Raw genomic sequence first — 16,230 nt, forward strand, 5'->3', positions numbered from 1 at the left:
CAGGTTAGCTGTTGGGCCTCAGAAATGTTCTCCTGTAGCCCTAGTCACCATCACGACTGCGGACAAGACAGCAAAGCTTCCCATCCTGGTTCAGGACAACGTGCCTGCCCACATATTGTTGGGGAATGATCTAGTAGAGTTGGGGTTGATCTCTGATGGACTACCTCTAACTGCTGCTGCAGTCACTAGATCTCACGTCACTCAGGGTCTGTCTGTTAGTCAATTAAACAAGCCAAGGGGGAAACCCAAGGCGAGAAGGATGAGCAAGAGGACTGCCTCTGTGAAGGGGGCTCCTTTTCTTCCTGCTGTTTCAGCAAGACCCACTGGGATTCAGGCACCAAGCGGGCTGGGTCCAGTGGTAACCCGAGACTCAACTCCTGAGGGAGAACAGCCAGAAGACCCTCCTGCGGGAGAGGTACTCAACCCAGAGGATCGTCCTGACCTTCAGTGCCTGCTGACTGAAGAGGGGCCCTCTATGGGAGACTTCTGCAAGGGTCAGAGAGAGTGCCATTCTCTCGGAGGGTCTAAGAAAACAGGCCCAGGCACAAGGTGAAGTGCCTAGGGAATTCAAAACATTTTGGGAGGATGAGCTCCTTTGTAGTCAGCCCACTAAGCCTGAACCTGGTGCCCTCAAGAGGTTGGTGGTGCCCCATGTTTACCGACCCTTCCTGTTGCAGTTGCATGAGGTGCCCTTAGCTGGTCATCTTGGGAGCAAGAAGACTAAGCAAAGGGTCTCTGCACATTTCTACTGGCCCCCGGATGGGAGTAGAAGTGGAGTCCCACTGCCAAACCTGTCCCACTTGTCAGTTGTCTGGCAAGACTGGAGGCAGTGTCATTGCCCCACTATAGCCTTTGCCAGTGGTTGCTACACCATTTGAGAGGGTAGGCATTGAAATTGTGAATCCCCTTGACCCTCCCACTTCAGGTGGACACCGGTTCATCCCAGTCCTGGTTGATCATGCCACCAGGTGCCCTGAGGCTATACCACTTCGGACCATTACTGCCAAGGTGGTTGCCAGGGCTCTCCTGGGCATTTTTACCAGAGTTGGATTACCTAAAGAGGTGGTCTCTGACAGAGGATCCAACTTTATGTCTAGTTACAGGCAAGCGATGTGGAAGGAATGCAGAGTAACATATTATAGGTTCTCCACCTCCTACCATCCCCAGACCAATGGTCTGGTCGAGAAGGTTCAAAAAGACTCTCAAGGGCATGCTAGACGCTTTGGAAGAGCCCCTAAGGAGGAATGTGGATCTCCTCCTACCATGCCTGCTGTTGGCCTATATAGAAGTGCCTCAAGAGGGTGTTGCTGTCATGATTCCTGCCCCTCATGTCCCCAGCCCTCCAAGATGTCAGGCTGGAGCCAGGCCACGATCACCTACATGGCCCTCAAGGACCTCTCCATCCCTCCAAAGACCCACTTGGAGTCAGACTTGGCTCTTGTGGCACCAGACTCACTCACTCCCATAGGATAACATTGGGGATTGGACTTGTAGTGCATTGATAGGGACAAGATGGATGACCCCACATATTTCGCTTCCCAGAACTACATGTGCAGTCTAGTCTTTTGGGTCTAGTTCAGCCCAGAGACACCTGGGATACCCAGAGACTATTTAAGCCACGCCCAGGCTGAGAAACATGCTTTGCATTTTCTGCACCTGCAGCGTGACACTCACCGTGTTCCGATCGGTCTCCACTAGGCCTGCTTGTGCGCTTAGCTCCTGTGCTCAGCTCCTGCAAGAACAAGAACAGTCTTAGGAACAGCCTTACCTTGCGGCGCTTCTGCCCACCATTCATCGCTCCTTCTGTTCAGCGGGCATCTTCGGCAGTGTCATTCCCATCCTGGCACGCCGTTTCATAAGGAAAAGGGAAAAGAACATAAAAAAGGCATTAGTAAGCATTCAGCAAATCTTCGCTTATTTTTAAAGACTGTACGAGCTTCAAACGCTTACCTGAATCCCAGCCGCTCTGGGGGAACTCTCTCTCCGGAACTTCTCATCCATCTGCAAGAGGGAAAAGACACTCCAGGTTAGCGTGGAAACATCTAGAGGCGCTGCACACTGCGCTTACTCACCGCATTTCTTCTTCATAACCGGCATCCACGCTGAAAACGTTGCGGCACCTAAAAGACACAGAAAAAGAACTCAGTTCAATACAAATATGAAGGGGTTGCATCGCGCACCGCGTTCTCACTCACCTTCAGCGCTACTCATCTCATCAGCACGTCGCCATCCCCGGACGCCGGCCATCATCAAAGGAAGTTAAGAAACGAAGTTAGAGAACTGTTCAAAATTACTCATTATACTTACCTGTCGGACTCTTGCCAGTGAAGTAACTAGGCAGCAACAAGCCCGCATCAATCAACGCGCCCCTGCTCTGAAAGCAGGACGGAGAGCACACTTTCCAAGAAAACAAGGTGAGCTGTGGATCAAAGGGAAGGGTTGGACCCCGGGGAAGAAGGGGTTCAAGCACACAGAGACAATAGGGAGTTAAACTCTACCAATCCTGTGTTTCAGGCCCAGTCTCCAGTCTTGTAGACTCCAGGGAAATGTTTGAGGTCGTAAGAGGTCAGAACAGAGGTAAGAGGTCAGAACAGGCTAAGTGACGTCCCCGTGGATACCAGGTGAGCGTTACAGTTGGTTTCAGCCCCTTTGTGCTTCTCTTTGGACATACCATTAGAGTGCCCCTTGCCTTAATCAGAGAAGGTTTGCAAGCCACACCTCCAGGTCCTGCCAAGGAAGTGGGGGACTATGTGGTAGGCCTCAGAAGAAGGATGGCGCAGATGATGGGCCAGGCATCAGCTAATCTTAGGACAAGCCAAGAATTGAACAAATACTGGCATGACATTAAGGACTCACAAGTGGATTGGACTCCAGGACAGGAGATCCTTGTGATCGAGCCTACCAAGCCTCGAGCTTTGGCAGATAAGTGGACTGACCCTTCCGGATAATCTCCAAAATGGGCAAAGTCAACTCTCTGGTAGCCACTCATGTATTCCACATTAACAGGCGCAATCCTTTCCACCAGCGAGCGGAAGTCTCATGTCTCTTGCTAGCTTCAGAGCAAGAGGAGGGTGAGAGTGATCCTCTTCCTAATTTGCTGCATAGCAATCCTCAGGATGGCTCAGTATAGGGAGTTCATCTCTCTCCAGATCTGACTCCAGAGCAGCAGAGGGCCTGCAAGTCTTTGCTCCGGCAGTATGTCTCTCTGTTCCCACTTACACCTGGCCTCACCCCGTGGTGCAGGCATGAAATTGACACTGGTGTCAAAAGCAGATGCTGTCGGATATCAGATACAGTAAAGAACCACATCCGGGCTGAGGTTGCAAAGATGTTGGATCTGGGTGTAATTGACCTCTCAACCAGTCCCTCATCCAGTCTAGTGGTCCTTGTCCCCAAGGCAAGTTCCCAGTCTGGTACCAAGGATTGGAGGTTCTGTGTGGACTACCGAGGAGTCAATGGCGTCACCAAGACTGACGCGCCCCCCATTTCCCAGGGCTGATGAGCTTGTGGATGCCATAGGTGCTGCCAAGTTTGTAAGACCTTTGACCTCATCTCAGGCTATTGGCAAATAGCTCTGATAGACCAGGCCAAGCAAAAAACTGCGTTCTCAACACCTGATGGGGCTCTACCAGTTTAGAGACATGCCTTTTGGGTTGAAGAATGCACCTGCCACCTTCCAAAGGTTGGTTAACCATGCGCTCAGTGGCCTGGAGGCCGTTTGTGTGGCCTATTTAGACGACATTGCTGTCTACAGTTCCACCTGGGAAGAGAATTTGACTCATATGGATAGGGTGTTGCAGGCCTTGCGAAGGGCTAACCTCACTATCAAGGCCACCAAGTGCCAGATAGCTCAGGAAAGTCACTTACCTTGGTCACGAGGTAGGAGGGGTTGAATCCAGACTCTCCCCATTAAGGTACATGATGTACATGACTGGGAGACTGCCACTACTCAAACCTAGGTGTGAGCTTTTGTAGGCCTCCCTGGGTATTACCGGAACTTCATGGCGGACTATGGAACCATAGCTGCCCCTCTGACAGGTCTGACTTCACCCAAGAAACCGAGAAAGGTTAATTGAACTGAAGACTGTCAGAGGGCCTTTATTGGCTTGAAGGAAAGTCTGTGTAGGGCAGCTGTATGTGTGCGCCTGATTACAGCAAACCCTTAATTGTTCAAACTGATGCCTGCGACACTGGAATTGGAGCTGTCTTATCCCAGTTGGATGACAAAGGGAGGGAACATCCTATCATATTCATCAGTAGGCAACTCAAAGGTAGAGAACGTAGGTGGGCTACTGTTGAAAAGGAATGTTTCAGTATAGTTTGGAGCCTTAGGCGTTTTAGGCCCTACCTTACGGGGTCTACCTTCAAGGTCCATACCGACCATAAGCCCTTAAAGTGGCTTATGCAGATGAAGGACAAAAACCCTAAACTGCTCAGGTGGGCCATTAACCTGCAAGGGCTAGACTTCACTATTGAGCATATACCAGGGAAGAGACATGATAATGCAGATGGCCTTTCCAGAAGGTTTGTTGACTGTCTGGATGAGGGTGTCAATCTCGTGGGAGATTAGACCACCCTAACCTCAGTCTGGGGGGGCCGACTGTGATGCTGGAAATGCATTGGAGGGACAGGGCCTCCATATCATTGTCCTGTACTCCCTTATCATGTGTGTTCTGTGATGTTTTCTGCACAGGAGTCCAGTTGGGACTCCTGGCAGTGCAGCTCTTCCTCCTTTGGTTGTGTTGAACAAAGACCCCTGGGATACCCTTATGGCACCCATGGGAGGGGGTACAACGCTGTACCCCTAGTGTATGCTTTTGGGCACCTGTGTGTGACTCGCAAAGCAGGTATGGGCTGGTAGCAGCCCCATGCTGAATTTGACAGGTGCTCTGAGTAGCCTCCATTTTGGCATACCCAGGCCCTGCCATGGGAATCAGTGGATTCCTGATAGGAGACAAGATGGCGCCTGTTGCCTCTTGCTTTCTATCGCCTGTTACCTTGTTTTCCCAAAGTCCTAGGAAGCTCTAACTCTGTCCCTTTCCCCGCGACTGGCTGTTTGGTGGAAGAAATATATATGGTATTGTGGGGAAGCGCAGGCCGGACTGGCTGGAGCCTTCCCAGTGACTGTATGTTGTGGGTATACCCTTGGGGTGGGACCTGTGTGGATACAGTGTGTGACAATATGCATTCTATGTTATGGGTGTCTGGGTTCGGTGTGTGTGATACAGTGAATGAGACAGCCCTGCCTGAAACTGACATGAATGCAGTGTGGTGTGCTGAAAGGCTGGGTTCTTGCCCCAATCCATATTCCTTGTTATGGGTGTCTGGGTGGAAGTGAATGGCCTGAATGCCGGTGAGCCTAATTGGCTGCCTGCCTGCATGAATGCACTTCTGTCTGATTGGTGAACTGAGCTTGGCTCAGCAGAGTGAATGAGGGACATATGTGTATTTCTGGGGACCTAACACTTCCCAATTTGTTCAGAAGCTGAAGTTGAAACTTGAAGCTGCTAATCCTTAAAGCCCAGCTGGAAAAAGAAGAATTGCTGGTGCTTTCCTTCGACCCAATCTAAAAGCTGTCGAGTCTGTCGAGGACTGATCCAAAAGAGGACCTGGCTAGGAGTCCTCTCCCCGCGCTACGAGGGAACATCGTGCAGAAGCTGATCTTCATTGAGGCACCCTGGAAGCCAGTCCCAAAAGGCTGTTGAGCGGAGACGGGGTCCGCCGATTAGTCATGAAGTAAATTACCAGGACATCGAGGCCATCGAAATCCATCGCCGTCGACCGGAGTTCGGAGGAGTTCCGTAATTGCTGGAAGCCAGTCAATTCGTGTTTCCCATAAGCGGGGACAGCTTGACGCCATGCTGCTCGACAACCAGAGTCGCAACGCTCCACCTTGCCAAAGAATATTGAACCAACGGTTCCCTTGCCATCACCCTCGACTGCTTTGTCCCGCCGGAGAAAGTCGAGGTCCTCGACGACTGAGTAAAGTCCACCGGTGGGTTTTTCCCACCACCCGAAGTCCACAAAGATGGTGACAAGTGAAGATCCGAGATCCAGTCGTAGTCGAGTCCCAATCATCGATGCCGAGACCCGACGCCGGGCCTAAGTTCTTCACCGAGTGTTCTTTCCAGTAGCAAACTATTTGGATTGAGGTTGACCGCATGCCTCATCTTCAAAGGAGTGATGGCAGGGCCACTTATAAGCCAAAACTATTGCATTAGAGTACAGCTAGGGAGAAATTGCATTTGAGGAGGAACACACAGCTTGTGGGTGTTATTTGGGTATTTGCCCACTCATTGACTGGCCATGGCCATGCTAATCCCTATGGCCATTCCCACCCAGTTCCTGCCCCTCCCTAGCCAAAAATCTTCTCATGGGTTGACTTTTAGCTTGCTTTAATCAAAACAGACCATCCAACTATGCAAATTGCATTTGGACAGATATTCCTCACTCTTCATTGGTTCCCCCTATAAGGCAGCCTCCCAGACGGCCGCACGGTTGGTTCTTGGAGTTTGTAAATTTGTGTGCATTACACCGGTTTTTAAATCCCTTCATTGGCTTCCTTCAGCTACTAGGACCACTTTTAAGCTTTTATGTATTACATATAAGACGATCCATTGGCAGAACATTTCCTATCTTGCTAATAAACTGAAATTCTCAGCAGGTGCAAGAGGTTTCCACAGTTGCAACACTCTTTATTTGGAAGTCTGTGAAATTTAGGCTGTTGCTCTCTTTGAAAAGTTCAGTTTCAGGGGCTGTCTCACTATGCAATCTTGATCTCCGTATAAATCCTGATAACCTTGTTATCAGAACAAGAAAAGGTAGGGGCCTACCTGTCACTGGCCAAGAGAGTGAGAGGTACGTTATGCAAATTCTCTTTACTTACACTCATAGAATTCTACCGGGCTAAGATATCTGCGGTGGTTCTATATGGCTGTGAGTTAACTGGCAGGTGTTGGACGTTCCACGATGTCATGGAAGGGAGGATCCTGAAGAGGATTCTAGGGCTGCCAATTTCAGTGCCTGCGAGCGTAATCAGACTGGAGTTGGGTTTGGTCTCGTGGTGGGCTCAACTCATGAAGCGCAGCCTTACTGTGTTCTTTAAGATGAAAAAAGCAGAACAACCACAGATAGACTACATTCTGAACCTTACAATGGCGAAGGGTGTGAATCCCTTCCTCTCTAAATTTTAAAAAAAGTGTGAAAAGTTTATGGACGAGTGGGAGTTACAGAATGATACCATCCTAAAGGCTAGGATAAAAAGATGGGACAATATAGCGGATATCAGCGACATAACTCGATTGAAAATATATAGGGGCTATGAAGTTGTGCTCCTATCTACAAAGGAACCCAGACTATATTTAAAGAAATTCCTGTCAGCTAAGCTCCGATTCTGGTACATAAAATTCAGGCTCAACTGCCACCGACATTGGAAGTAATGGAGCACAAGTGGGGTTTCCCCCAGTGTTAAGAGTCTGCAGACTCTGTGGTCATAAAACAGAATCGCTCCAACATTTAGTAATGGATTTTCAAAGTCTAAGGGACAGTAGGATTCTTATTCTGGGGCACTTTGTTAATTCATCAGCAGGCCTCATAGCAGTAGACATGTAGCATAGGCTCCTGTCAATGGCTCACCTTTCACTTATGCTGGCCCTGGTAACATTTCTGAAGATGATTTTTGAAAGCATCAATGAAGTGATGATGTTAGCAAAGGTAGAAGCTGAGAAATTGGGGGTGGTTGAACTTGGGAGGGGAGTACTGGTTTACTTTTAAACTATTCGGACAGATAGTGGTAAAAGTCTTGGGATTCTGTGTAAGGTGCAGCTGGCTCGGCAAGGGCCATGTATTGGTATTTGCCAGTGTGAGGTTGATGTCATATAATGTAAGAAGTACCATGTGTACTGAAAACATTTTTATTTTTAAAAAAAAGGAACAAAAAGCTCTGAAAGCATGGCTATGGAAATGCATTTTACATTTTTTATCTTAAATTGCTTTTAATTATTTCTTGTAACTACTGTAAACGTGTGTATTTTATTGTATGCAGTGTTGTTATGATTGTATATTTTATGTATCGCAAATTTGAAAGCGCTCTGATGCATTTGTGTGGTTCGCGACATTGAAACATGCAAAATAAATAAAAATGTTTAGGCTGTGCCAAGTGGGGTGTGGTTGAAAACATTTCAGATTATTTCATATATAAAAGTATCACAATGTGTTTGCTAAAACAGAGGAATAGCACAAATGGCATCAGGAGCTGAACAAAATGACAACTTAAAAAAAATCTGGTATTGGGTAGTGGTGCTTCTGACGTGGGTCTCTGCAGGACGTGCATAAGGCCAGCCTATCTAAGTTTGGACTTTCTCATTTGGTGTGTGTCCCTGGTTCTTACAGAAGAAGGTGGAAGCTGAGAAGCTGAAGACCAAGGCAGAGTTTCAGCGACTGCATCATGTCCTGAAAGCACAAGAGCAGATAATACTCAAGAGACTGGCAGCGATGGAGAAGACCATTGCCACGTCTGAGAAGGAAAACCTAGCTGGGCTATCGGCGCAGATCTCCTTGCTCGAGAACCTGATCAAAGAATTACAGGCAAAGTGCAAGCAGCCGGCAGAAGGACTCCTGCAGGTGAGGAGCTGCATGCTCAAAAACACACAACGCACCGCAAATTAAATGTGAATTATCATGTCAAGCTTAATCTGGGCCTAATTCTATGTGTGGTGCCCCCTTTGTAGCCTGTGGGGTGATCCTAGGCTTGGTAAACACAGTGCCTCCCTGGATGGACTGTGTGTACTCAGGAATGTGTTCCCTTCCCATTTCACAACCAGAATACTAAGTGGTTACCAAGCTGCCTGGCCCTGAGCTCCACGCACCACACACCGGCACAATCACTCAATCATAGAGCGAGCTTGGGAGTAAGTTTAGGAAGGTATCATTAGAAAGCAGAAACAAAAGACGTGCTCATCTGACACACCGAAGATATCTTAGTCTATGTGACGAATTGATATGGATGACGTGATTAAGATTAGAAAAAGTGCAAAATATAGGTCACACACAGTTGTTTGCTAAGTTATGGTTGTCGTTTCCTGTCCATGTCCTGCTGGAGATTGTTATTCCACTGTGTTCCAGCTTTAGAGTGCTTTTGGTCTCGGTTCTGGAATGCTCGTTCCAGCAGATTCCCAGTTTTTCAGTTGGGCCAGGGATCCCCGAGGAAAGCAAGCCTTCCTCCTGTGTTTGCAAATGAAGACATTGGGCCTCATTCCATGTTTGCCGGTCTGGAAACAGTGGTGCCAGTATGTTGTGTCCGAACCTGCAAACTACAACTCTGCGGGAGGGTGCCGTCCCGCCCGGCAGATGTCCTGCAGGGCAGAACGGCACCTACCGGCAGAGTTTTCATGGAAGCACCGGCACCATTAACAACGGTGCCGGTGCTTCTGTGGTCCCCATTACCATGGAGTAATGGGGACTTACAATTTGCCGGCACCTGCCTTTCCGGTCCGCCGGATCTGTAATCCCTCCGGTGTTACCGGGAAGTCAGGCGCTAGTAAATCATTATGGGTCCGGTGGTAACCTGCCGGTAGCACCGGCACGGTTTACGCCAGATCCGTAATGAGGCCCATCGTCTCAATCTTATTGTGGCTCAGCCTGTCGTTGCTGGCAGCACACAACTAGCGACAGGTTCTGCTCCTTTCGCCAAACTACATAGGGGAACCGGTGCACCGACATGGACTGCTTGCGAGAGCAGGCTTGCCCAGCAGAGGGTCATCAAAAGTCTGCTCAAAGGACAACCCCAAGGGTCACCTAGGCAGTGGCAGATGTGTACCGAAAAAGGTAGTGGAACAGCAGTCTCGGCAAGGATGAGGGTACGCGGAATCATACTGCAACATGTCACAAGGAGTTGCGGCTGGGACATTGCAATGCTCTAAGTGACTAGTAACTAAGGCTCCTAATACAACTTTACACTTGCACAGGGACCTGAATGGACAGATCCTCGGTATATAATGGTGAATATGGTCATGAAAAGTAGAGGAATGGTAAACAGTAAAAAATAAAAGTAGTGCAACACCGCTCGTGACCGTTCCCACTCACTTCGATCACCGCACAAAAGTTAGCGGGAACCCAGAGCTCACTGGCTAAACTCACTGCACGCAAGCCGACTGGAGCCTAGATACGCTTTCATCAAGCTGACATCCACTGAAGGGTGTTGACTCGCAATGTACATGTCCACTAAAGCACGTCCAATCATCTCCTTAGACCATACAGGAAAGCCTGGAAACAAATCACAAGCGTTGTTTGTACAGAATTCAATAGCGTGCTGACCCCTGCGCTTTCCCACATCAAACAAAGCGAAGGACAGGAAGGCACCATGTAAGACGCCTAAAGAAACAACACTGCCAATATTCCAGCAGTGACATAAGAAACAACAGAGAGACAATCAGTTAAGCAGACCTTGTCATCAACACTGTTTTGCACACCCGCACACACACCCTCAACCATGCTACTGCTCAGATTACCATAGACACAGCAAAGTACCCTTGAGGGAACCTGGATCTGCTGTCAGCACACACACAGACTCCTGTTACCCTGGACATGGAATCACAAGTATTTGCGAATTCAGACCTTTTCTTAACAAAGTGACGAGAGACCAAATAGAGAGAACTTGTGATTGTTGCATATAAGGGCAAGCCATAGCCTTGGCCAAGTCCATGGAACAGAACAGGATCTGTGCAGAAGAGGAGGACAAGGTAAATTCCTGCTAAACATGTTTTAGGGTTCTCCCGAAAGCAGAAGGATGATCACCAAGAAACCTAGTGGTCCCAAGAGGATGCCGGATTGCTTCACGTGTGGCTCTCTTGAACTCCTGGGGAGCTTCAAGTCCTATGCGGCCATGGGAAACACCTGTGCCTGGTGTGGCAAGAGAGAACACTTTGCCCGAGTGTTTATGTCCAAGTGAGATTCACAGAAGCGTGAAAAGTGCCAATTGAATATTGCTCTGGTCCAGGAAGGTGACCCACCACGCAATGGGGGAATGGTGATGACCCTCATCTGCCTAGGAGATGTGAATGCAGCCGCTACACATGATGCTTGGATGTTAGCGGGGATGGCGGTTAGAGTACTGTTTGATGCTGAATGCCAGTACGCTATAATCAGTAAAGGCATGTATGACCATTGCTGTATATTGCATAATGGGGGACCCACAGACATTGGATGCTACTCTGGATACAAGGTGGGTGTGCTGGGATATTTTACTGTGATCTTGAACTTCAATAACCTATCAGCATGGGATGAAGTTTACATCAGAGGGAACCGAGCCCCTCGCCTATGGTTCTTGCACCAGGCCGCACTGCACGCCAAAATGGATGCAGCTACCAATCACAACGTCTTACACCTCAAAGAATCCTGAGCATGACAATTGCACAGACATTGTGGAGAAGTTTCCATTTGTCTTCATGAAGTAACTCGGGAGAACAGAGGTTTCCAGCATCAGATCAGACTCCGAACTGGTGCTGTGGACATCTGATACAATACTCTGCCCATTCTGGAGAGCAGCAAAATGAGATAACCTCAATAGTAGGAGAATTATTTATGAAGTAGAATCCTCAGAATGGGTTTCCTGCATTGTAAGGTTGCAGAAGGATGTGTGTGTGCAGCTTCAATTTCAATAATGGTACGTTGTTGTTCCAGGTGGAGGCTGGAAAAGAAAGAAAAAGTGCCCCGAGATGGGGTGAGCGATGGAGGCCACCAAGCCGGGGTGCGAAAGAAAGAGTCGCAAGCCGGGGTGAGAAAGGAAGAGCTCCACGCAGGGCTGAAAGAGAAAGAACCCCAAGCCGGATGAGAAAGAGATTTCCACACCGGGGAGAAAGAGAAAATACCTCAAGCAGGGATGGAACCTCAGGGAACCCAACAGAGGGTGAGAGACACTAAGACAAAGGAGGATATAAGAAATATTATACACAGAGTGGGGTTGAGAGTCACAATAGCCTACGGTGGATTACCAGAGAGCAAACCCATAAAAGGGAAGAGAGAATATACTTTTGAACAGGGAACTGAACAAACAAGCACGTGGCTTGGGAGAAACCTGAGTGAAGAGATATTTTTTTTATCAAAATTTGAATTGTGTAACTACAAACACACCAGCGAGACACTTTTTGGAAGTCAGAAATCAACCAAGAGCTAATAGGACTGAGACAAAGTCCCATTCCAGACATGCTTTGGGAGAGTGTATGTTATTCCTTTTCGTTAGAGGTAGGGCTAGACTTAGAGTACAATAGGGTTGTGCCTTAGGACTGATTTTCATTGTTAAGACATCCTGACGAGCACGTAGGGCAAATATCTCTTAAAAACGGAATTCTTTCCTTTCGGTAATAAAAAGCTTTACAAAACATGATCTCTTGTCCACCAGCTGAATCAGACTTACCACAAGTGCTGCCAGAGTGGGACATGAACAACCAGATACACAGTTGGGTCCCATTTGGTGAGCCATTTGAGTCTAACCGCTAAGTTACCAGAAAGGACCACTTGCCCCCAGTCCATCGGTTTTGATTTCTTTAGTCTAAGGGAAGTGGAAACGTGGAAACGCCTGGTTGAGGAAGAACGCTGTTTCATACCAGGCTCAGAAAATCAGTCCACTCCAACCCCCACAGCAGTTTTCTCCAGCTGGCCGCTAAGTCGGGCCTATCTTGGAAATAGTCCTTGGATGTTGCATTCAGGGTCATGGACCCAGACTACGGAGGGGAGATTCAAATGGTGGTTCATAATGCTGGAAGCCAGTTTTATACTGTAAAGTAAGGGGAACCCATTGCACAGGGAATCCTAGAGAAAGCAATAGTCCCCACCTTACACAACGTAGAAAATCTGCCTGACACATCTAGAGGCTCCCTAGGCTTCAGGGCAGAGATTAAAAACTTGACGCTGGGTTCTCCAACTGAGGGGAACGATAACACTACCTTATCTGACCTAGCCTTTGCCCAGCAATATGACCAAAACCTGACAGAAACATTTGAAAGAACTATCCCTGAAAGCTGGGGTTGGGATTAGATTGTACCCTTGTTCCTTGCAAAGAAGGGCCTACAAAACTGAGGGTACAATGAACGAGATGGGATCCACCGAAGAGTGGTCATGCAGATAGCCCGTTCCCACCGGCTATCCACCAGGTCGTAACAAAAAGGCAAGATCAAGTACAAAACAAATGTATTGGCTTGGCATTTACGCAGATATCAAGACCTAGGTGGCCAATTGTTTAATTTGTCAGAAAACCTCACCCACCTGTCCAAATCGCTCCCTACATCCCTTACGCATTATTGAGGTACCGTTTTAAAAACTTGCCATGGTCATGGCGAGTCCTTTGAATCATGTAAGCTGGGAGCAAGTATAACATGTATTTTTGGACTATACTACCCGCTATCGAGAGGCTTTTCCCATGAGGGACAATACCACCCAGCAGATACATAAACATCTAATTCTCTTCCTCTACCAAGTGGGGTTCGCAGAGGACATTTTAAGTGACCAGGGGCGACATTCATGTCCTGCCCCATGCAGTAGGGGAAGGAGGTAGTTAATATCAAAACTCTACGCACATCCATTTACCAATCCCCAGACAGATAGTTTGGTGGAACGCTTTGAGACCTTGAAAATTGGTGAAAACCCATGGTAAACATTGAGATGTGATGATACCTTGAACCTCTTTGTGGTCTGGACAACTCCCCAATCCTCTTTGGGATACTCTCCATTCAAGCTCTTATATGGCTCAAGATGTGCGCGACAAGTTGAAGGAGACTTGGGAGGAAAGGGAGGAGGCTCCTTTACTGATATACCAAGGGGCTTCCAAACTAAAACCCCACATGCCAGTGTAAGAGAAATTGTTAATAGTTACCTCTCAAGAGCCCAGGAACATCTGAAAGGCACACATGAGAAACAGGCGGTAGCTAGTTCTTTAGTAGGCCAGGTATTAGTTATATTACCTGCCTCCGAATATAAGATGATCTTGAGATGGTATGGTCAATATAGCATCCTCAAAAGTAAGTACATAGTCTCCTATCCTGTTAGAAGGCAGAACAATCTATCATCTAAACCGTATTAAAGATTTAGAAAGAAGAACCTGTTGAAGAGATTATCATCCCATCGCCACACATTTGGTCTACTATAAAAAAAAAAGCTTAACCAAATCCTGGAGAATCTGACTATGAGCCAAACAAGGGGCCTCCCAGGCCTGTTGAGTAAATTCTCTGAAGTCTTCTCTGAGAAACCAGGGAGAGTCAAACATTTCTAAACTACATTAGAACACCTCCTGAACAGACCAATCAACCTCAAACCACATAGAATCCCTGAGATTCATTGGAGGATCATAGCAGAAGAAATAGACAAAAGGCCTCATTAGGAATCCGGCGGTAGCCGTGCCGGTAAAACCAGCAGGCTGTCGCCGGACCCGTGGGGAATTAACGGTGCCAGACTTGCCGGAATTACCAGGGCATTATAGCCCCGGTGGTCTGGTAATTCTGGCACGGCATTCTATTACTCCCCATTCCCGCTGAGTCCCATAGGACTCAGCGGGAATGGGGACCGCGGAAACACCGGCACCATGCGTAATGGTGCCGGTGTTTCTGCATCCGTCTACGGCCGGTGGAGTTACACCCACCAGGTCAGACCTGGTGGGTATAACGCCACACGGCCACAGAACTCGTAGTAAGCCAGTCCGGAAAACGGTGCCGGTACGGTTTTACCAGCACCCTTAAATCTGGACGGGCTAACTTGCAATTGGGAGTTTTACAGCCCTGAGAGGGTATGTAGTCCTTTCCGGTTGTTCTTGTTGCCAAACCCATGATGCCTGTCAATTTTGCATCTATTTTCAGACACTGAATTCCATTTTGGTCTTCGATAATTATCTGACGTCCAGAATCGACTAACTAATCGAGAGACTGGAAAACTCTATGTACATCACAACACTAGATTTAACCAAGGGTTACTGGGAGGCCCTATTGAACCCAGCGGACAAAGGAAAAACAGTGTTTAGTACCACTCAGGCTTCATTCAATTCAATTCAATGTTTATTTCGGATAGAAAACATCTATCCATAAAATAAAATCATCGCATACAATTGCATAATAAAGGTTAAACAAAGAAGACAAAAAATACATCAGTAAACATCAGAAAAGCAGAAGAAAATACTACAACATTCATAATTAGAAATTACTCCAGCCGTAGCTCTGAATATTAATATAGGGGATCAGAGCAGGTAAAAAATATAAAACATTCATGAGTTGTAATTACAGGTTTGACTAATATAACTGATAGCAGAAGGCTAAACTAGGACACACCTAGAGATTTACACCTAGACAACAGTTATTTTCATAAAAGATAATATATAACAACAAACTAGTGGGGTATATGCCCATAATAGGTAAATTAGGACTGGGCACATGGTGTAAAGTTAGCCATTTTAAGAATAGGTTTCAATGTTCTATCCCGTAGATCGGAGTATACAGGACAAAAGAGGATAAAGTGAAGCCGGTCCTCTTCATGGATCAGACAGAAAGGCCGGTACTTTTCAGTGGGTCTAGAGGACCACATAGCCGTGATTGCTCTCAGGGAAATGCAATTAAAGCAAGCCTTAGTTATTGGAATTCTTTCAGCCGGCTTGTTTGGCCAGAGCAAGTAGTTTTCATTCGGCCTAGATGAAATGATTATGTAGCTTCGATTGAACGTGTTATTAACGCCATATGCTTCACCCTAGTCTTGGGCATAGCACTGTAATTCCTAATTACAGCCGGTCCCAATCTAGCAGGTGATGAACACGCATAGGAAGCATCTATTTTCCCCAAGTAGGCCTTGACGTCTTTCAGCCAGTGGATCGCTTTCAAGCCATCTTGGGCCATTACAGTAGATATGATTGCTGGTGATAATTGTGCTTTTGGATTACACCACAAGCGAAGCCAAAGGTAAACCGGCTGTACAGTCAAATTATCTGACCCAAAATCCAAACCCAATTCAAAATGTGCCCCAAAATTGGAGGATGATCGGGATAGTACAAGCACTCTCCTTATGAAGTCATTTCCTACTACTTGAAGGGGTTTGGTATTCCTGATCCCCCATAGAGAAGACCCATAATTGGCATCTGCAAGAGCTTTACACTTGTAAACTTGTAAAATCGAAATAAAGGTTTAAAAAAATATATATCTTCTAAATCTGTCGACTCCTCCCAGACCTTAATTGAATCGAGTTACCTGTTTAGTAAAATAA

General features: G+C 47.3%; 1 protein-coding gene across 2 annotated transcripts in view; it reads left to right on the plus strand.

Moving 5' to 3' along the window:
• The window catches only part of LOC138516929 (E3 ubiquitin-protein ligase TRIM39-like), a 158,750-nt gene that overhangs the window by 78,249 nt on the left and 64,271 nt on the right, over positions 1-16,230 (plus strand). Inside the window, exon 3 of one of the 2 annotated variants that reach the window (XM_069632393.1) lies at positions 8,392-8,622. In XM_069632393.1, coding sequence (XP_069488494.1) covers positions 8,392-8,622 — 231 coding nt within the window. The remainder of the gene's footprint in view (positions 1-8,391; positions 8,623-16,230) is intronic. The other variant, XM_069632394.1, reaches the window with a different exon arrangement.

Source organism: Ambystoma mexicanum, chromosome 6q, assembly GCF_040938575.1.
Source record: "Ambystoma mexicanum isolate Mex_15411 chromosome 6q, UKY_AmexF1_1, whole genome shotgun sequence".
In the NCBI taxonomy this organism is placed as follows: Eukaryota; Metazoa; Chordata; class Amphibia; order Caudata; family Ambystomatidae; genus Ambystoma; species Ambystoma mexicanum.